Source organism: Salvelinus fontinalis, chromosome 29, assembly GCF_029448725.1.
Source record: "Salvelinus fontinalis isolate EN_2023a chromosome 29, ASM2944872v1, whole genome shotgun sequence".
Taxonomy (NCBI): Eukaryota; Metazoa; Chordata; class Actinopteri; order Salmoniformes; family Salmonidae; genus Salvelinus; species Salvelinus fontinalis.
The window spans coordinates 15,694,747-15,701,746 of record NC_074693.1 but is presented as its reverse complement, the minus strand read 5'-3'; the positions used below and the strand labels follow the sequence as shown (position 1 = coordinate 15,701,746).

The window sequence follows — 7,000 nt, the reverse complement described above, 5'->3', positions numbered from 1 at the left end:
TGGACTGCAGAACAAATTACACATTTCCACCGGTCCAATGTCGATTGCTCGTGTTTCTTGGCCCAAGCAAGTCCCTTCTTATTATTGGTGTCCTTTAGTAGTAGTATCTTTGCAGCAATTCAACCATGAAGGCCTGATTCACACAGTCTCCTCTGAACAGTTGATGTTGAGATGTGTCTGTTACTTGAACTCTTTGAAGCATTTATTTGAGCTGCAATTTCTGAGGCTGGTAAGTCTAATGAACTTATCCTCTGCAGCAGAGGTAACTCTGGGTCTTACATTCCTCTGGCGGTCCTCATGAGAGCCAGTTCCGTCATACCGCTTGATGGTTTTTGCAACTGCACTTGAAGAAACTTTAAAAGTTCTTGAAATTTTCTGTATTGACTGACCTTTATGTCTTAAAGTTATGATGGACTGTTGTTTCTCTTTGCTTATTTGAGCTGTTCTTGCCATAATATGGGACTTGGTCTTTTACCAAATAGGGCTATCTTCTGAATGCCCCCCGACCTTGTCACAACACAACTGATTGGCTCAAACGCATTAAGAAAAATGAATTCCAACTTTAACTTTTAAGAAGGCACACCTTGTCACGTCTACTCCCTCTCCGGCGTTCGAAGTCGCAAGTTTACTCATCATCACTCACACCTGCCACCATCGTTACGCGCACCTGCACTTCATGAGACTCACCTGGACTCCATCCCTTTCCTGATTTCCTCCCCTATATCTGTCACACTCTGTAGTTCTTTCCCCAGGCGTTATTGATTATGTGTTTCATGTATGTACGCTACTCGTGTTTCCTGTTTTGTTCCATGTTTCATTTATTATTAAATTCACTCCCTGTTCTTGCTTCCCGACTCCCAGCGTACACGTTACAGAATAATGCCTCACCAAAGGGAAGCAAAACTGATTTTTTTTTTACTGGTGACGTTGGTTCCTTGTGCCGGTGCCGAAGCAACCGGGAATGCCCCAGCTGGCTCGTCAGGCTTCCATGCCTCAGCTGGCTCTACAGATTCCCATCGCCTCAGCAGAAGCAACTGGCCCGTTCCTAGTCCTCGGGATTGTCCCTCTCGTCGGCGACGTCCTGCGGTTGGAGCCGCGTGTCAGGGAGGGGGTACTGTCACGTCTACTCCCGCTTCCCATCTCCGGGGCTCGACATCGCAAGTTTACTCATCATTACACACACCTGCCACCATCGTTACGCGCACCTGCACTTCATGAGACTCACCTGGACTCCATCACCTTCCTGATTTCCTCCCCTATTTCTGTCATGCCCTTTTTTTTCTTTCCCAAGGCGTTATTGATTCTGTTACTGTGTTTCATGTCGGTACGCAACTCATGTTTCTAGTTTTGTTCCATGTTTCATTTATTATTACAGTTTTGCTCAATCGCTTTGGCTCATTTTTTGAAACGGTCTTAACATTCTCTAAACTGTAAGTGCAACTGTCACAACCGTTTAATGGGACATCACAACTCTATTGCATGTCTGCAAAAATGTAGTACTCACCCAAAACATTTAATTCATGCTTCAAAACCTATTTATTGTGTCAGTAAATTGGCCAATGCCACCAAAATAGGGGTGACAGGTAGCCTAGTCGTTAGAGCGTTGGGCCAGTAACTGAAAGGTTGCTAGATCGAATCCCTGAGCTGACAAGGTAAAAATCTGTTGTTCTGCCCCTGAACAAGGCAGTTAACCCACTGTTCCTAGGCCGTTATTGTAAATAATCATTTGTTCTTAACTGACTAGTTCTTAACTGACTAGTTAAAAAGGTAAAATAAATTCTAAATTTTTGTCATTGTGTGAGACGTACTTGTCAAAATGTTGAGATGTTTATTCACCATGGCAGTCAAACCCTGGAAATATTTAATGTACACATTTCAGTTTTGTTCTACTATTTTTTTGACACTGACTGCTTACTATACTATACCAGAAGGTCAGTTTCATCTAGCTGAATGCTATGGTCTATCACACTGAGCTTTTTAGATACCGATCTCAACAGTAGGTCAAAGTTCACTGGGAAAAGTCAATACTGTACGAGACAGAAAAAGGATAAACACATACAGTACATTTATTTTTGTAGCAATGTGTTACATGTAAACAGAAAATTCACATTTGCATGTCCATTTATACATATTTCTTACATAAAAATTTGCCACAAAATGACATCCATGCAACAAAAAAAACAAAAAAAACCTGCGATAGTTATGTAAAAACTATAAATTGTACCTCCTCACAGTACGTAACACTACAAGTTCCTGTCTTCTTGGTGGACATCCTGTGGCTCTTGTTGGTCTGGCCACTGATTTTTCAACAACATCAAATCTGAGAACAAATCCTTGCGTGGCGCAACCATCCCCTGCAATGATCGCCTGTGATGTCCTCACAAGCAGCATTCACGGCATCGAACAGAGACATCTGATCTTGTGACCGATAGTCATATACCATCTAACAGAGACATCTGATCTTGTGCCTGAGAAGATATTTTTGGTGGAAAGTATATGACTATCGGATTCAGGAATGGGGAGGATGGTGGAAGGAACTCCATTGTTATCCTTTCTCGAGCAGCAAACCATTACCTAACAATGTTGGTTCGGTGGAACCTGACATTATCCCACACAATTACATCATTTGGCAAATCTGGTCGAACTAAACCTCTTTCGTGTTCTGGTATTAGGTCACTGTAAAGTGTATTTAGGAAGACCAGGAGAAGTTGGGGTGTTATAGGACCCGATGTGTGGAATATGTGTGCGCTCACACCATTCTCAGAAATGGCAGCACACATTGTAATATTGCCCCCACGTTGGCCTGGTGTACCAACTGTGGCTCGGTGTCCAATGAGATTGCGGCCACGTCTCATGCCTTTGGCCAGATTGAACCCAGCCTCGTCCACAGAAATCAAGAATGTGGGTCATTTCACGTCCTTCCAGCTCCATCATTCTCTATGTAGTAACACAGAAATAAAATATAAAGTGAGTTTTACATAGCCTATTCAAGAATCAGACAGTTTAGTAAAGTAGAAATGTTTTCTGTTCTTATGGGTATCTACAACTTCAATAAGCATATACAGGCATCATTGAAGTACAGTAAAACTCCCTGTACAATATACCATGTGCACACCAATGTTTTACCTGGACATACTGGTACCGCAGCTTCTAACTGGACATCCTGGTACCACAGCTCCTACCTGGACATCCTGGTACCACAGCTCCTACCTGGACATCCTGGTACCACAGCTCCTACCTGGACATACTGGTACCACAGCTCCTACCTGGACATACTGGTACCACATCTCCTACCTGGACATACTGGTACCACAGCTCCTACCTGGACATCCTGGTACCACAGCTCCTACCTGGACATACTGGTACCACAGCTCCTACCTGGACATACTGGTACCACATCTCCTACCTGGACATACTGGTACCACAGCTCCTACCTGGTCATACTGGTACCACAGCTCCTACCTGGACATACTGGTACCACAGCTCCTACCTGGACATACTGGTACCACAGCTCCTACCTGGACATCCTGTTACCACAGCTCCTACCTGGACATCCTGGTACCACAGCTCCTACCTGGACATACTGGTACCACAGCACCTACCTGGACATACTGGTACCACATCTCCATTCACTCTGTCACTATTCCTCTCAAATGGCACATTGTAGAGTTGACCCTGTTGTTGGCTATGACCATGTTGTTGGCTGTGGCCATGTTGTTGGCTATGGCCATGTTGTTGGCTGTGACCATGTTGTTGGCTATGACCATGTTGTTGGCTATGACCTTGTTGTTGGCTGGCAATGACCATGTTGTTGGCTGTGACCACGTTGTTGGCTATGACCATGTTGTTGGCTATGACCATGTTGTTGACTATGACCATGTTGTTGGCTATGACCATGTTGTTGGCTATGACCATGTTGTTGGCTATGACCATGTTGTTGGCTATGACCATGTTGTTGGCTGTGGCCATATTGTTGTTGGCTATGACCATGTTGGTGGCTATGACCATGTTGTTGGCTATGACCATGTTGTTGGCTATGACCACATTGTTGACTATGACCATGTTGTTGACTACGCCACCAGCATGAGGTCGTTGTACAGTCCTATATATGACATGTAGAGCTGCTCTGTCAAAAGCACGAGGTCGTTGCCGTTGTCCACCACCACCACCATCACCCCTAACACCACCACCCCTAACACCACCACCACCACCACCACCACCACCACCCCTAACACCACCACCACCCCCACCCCTAACACCACCACCACCCCTAACACCACCACCACCCCTAACACCACCACCACCACCCCCACCCCTAACACCACCACCACCCCTAACACCACCACCACCCCTAACACCACCACCACCCCTAACACCACCACCACCCCTAACACCACCACCACCCCTAACACCACCACCACCCCTAACACCACCACCACCCCTAACACCACCACCACCCCTAACACCACCACCACCCCTAACACCACCACCACCCCTAACACCACCACCACCCCTAACACCACCATCACCCCTAACACCACCACCACCCCTAACACCACCACCCCTAACACCACCACCACCCCTAACACCACCACCACCACCCCTACCACCACCACCATCACCCCTAACACCACCACCACCACCCCTAACACCACCACCACCCCTAACACCACCACCACCCCTAACACCACCACCACCCCTAACACCACCACCACCCCCACCCCTACCACCACCACCACCCCTAACACCACCACCACCACCACCCCTAACACCACCACCACCCCTAACACCACCACCACCCCTAACACCACCACCACCCCTAACACCACCACCACCCCTAACACCACCACCACCCCTACCACCACCACCCCTAACACCACCACCACCACCCCCACCCCTAACACCACCACCACCACCAGCACCCCCACCCCTAACACCACCACCACCACCCCCACCCCTAACACCACCACCACCCCTAACACCACCACCACCCCTAACACCACCACCACCCCTAACACCACCACCACCCCTAACACCACCACCCCTAACACCACCACCACCCCTACCACCACCATCACCCCTAACACCACCACCACCCCTAACACCACCACCACCCCCACCCCTAACACCACCACCACCCCTAACACCACCACCACCCCTAACACCACCACCACCCCTAACACCACCACCACCACCACCCCTAACACCACCACCACCCCTAACACCACCACCACCCCTAACACCACCACCACCCCTAACACCACCACCACCACCACCCCTAACACCACCACCACCCCTACCACCACCACCACCCCTAACACCACCACCACCCCTAACACCACCACCACCACCACCACCCCTAACACCACCACCACCCCTAACACCACCACCACCCCCACCCCTAACACCACCACCCCTAACACCACCACCACCCCTAACACCACCACCCCTAACACCACCACCCCTAACACCACCCCTAACACCACCATCACCCCTAACACCACCACCACCCCTAACACCACCACCACCACCACCCCTAACACCACCACCACCACCCCTAACACCACCACCACCCCTAACACCACCACCACCACCACCCCTAACACCACCACCACCACCCCTAACACCACCACCACCCCTAACACCACCACCACCCCTAACACCACCACCACCCCTAACACCACCACCACCACCCCCACCCCTAACACCACCACCACCACCACCACCCCTAACACCACCACCACCCCTAACACCACCACCACCATCACCACCCCTAACACCACCACCACCACCCCCACCCCTAACACCACCACCACCACCACCACCCCTAACACCACCACCACCACCCCCACCCCTAACACCACCACCACCCCTAACACCACCACCACCACCCCCACCCCTAACACCACCACCACCCCTAACACCACCACCCCTAACACCACCACCCCTAACACCACCCCTAACACCACCACCACCACCCCCACCCCTAACACCACCACCACCCCTAACACCACCACCACCCCTAACACCACCACCACCCCTAACACCACCACCACCACCCCCACCCCTAACACCACCACCACCCCTAACACCACCACCACCCCCACCCCTAACACCACCACCACCCCTAACACCACCACCCCTAACACCACCACCCCTAACACCACCCCTAACACCACCACCACCACCCCCACCCCTAACACCACCACCACCCCTAACACCACCACCACCCCTAACACCACCACCACCCCTAACACCACCACCACCACCCCCACCCCTAACACCACCACCACCCCTAACACCACCACCACCCCTAACACCACCACCACCCCTAACACCACCACCACCACCACCACCCCTAACACCACCACCACCCCTAACACCACCACCCCTAACACCACCACCACCACCACCCCTAACACCACCACCACCACCACCCCTAACACCACCCCCAACACCACCACCAACAACACCACCACCCCTAACACCACCACCACCCCTAACACCACCACCACCACCAACACCACCACCCCTAACACCACCACCACCACCACCCCCCCTAACACCACCACCACCACCACCCCTAACACCACCACCACCACCACCCCTAACACCACCACCACCACCACCCCTAACACCACCACCACCACCCCCAACACCACCACCACTAACACCACCACCCCTAACACCACCACCACCACCACCCCTAACACCACCACCACCACCACCCATAAAACCACCACCACAACCCCCAACACCACCAACACCACCACCCCTAACACCACCACCACCACCCCTAACACCACCACCACCACCACCACCACCAACACCACCACCCCTAACACCACCACCACCACCACCCCTAACACCAGCACCACCACCACCACCACCACTCCTAACACCACCACCACCACCACCACCAACACCACCACCCCTAACACCACCACCACCACCACCCCTAACACCACCACAACCTCCACCCCTAACACCACCACCCCTA

General features: G+C 51.5%; 1 protein-coding gene across 1 annotated transcript in view; it reads left to right on the top strand.

Moving 5' to 3' along the window:
- Nucleotides 1-961: 961 nt before the first annotated feature.
- Nucleotides 962-7,000, top strand: part of LOC129827218 (basic proline-rich protein-like) — a 58,936-nt gene continuing 52,897 nt past the window's right edge. The window contains exons 1-4 of the mRNA XM_055887956.1: nt 962-1,086; nt 3,668-3,693; nt 4,572-4,958; nt 5,679-6,959. Coding sequence (XP_055743931.1) covers nt 962-1,086; nt 3,668-3,693; nt 4,572-4,958; nt 5,679-6,959 — 1,819 coding nt within the window. The remainder of the gene's footprint in view (nt 1,087-3,667; nt 3,694-4,571; nt 4,959-5,678; nt 6,960-7,000) is intronic.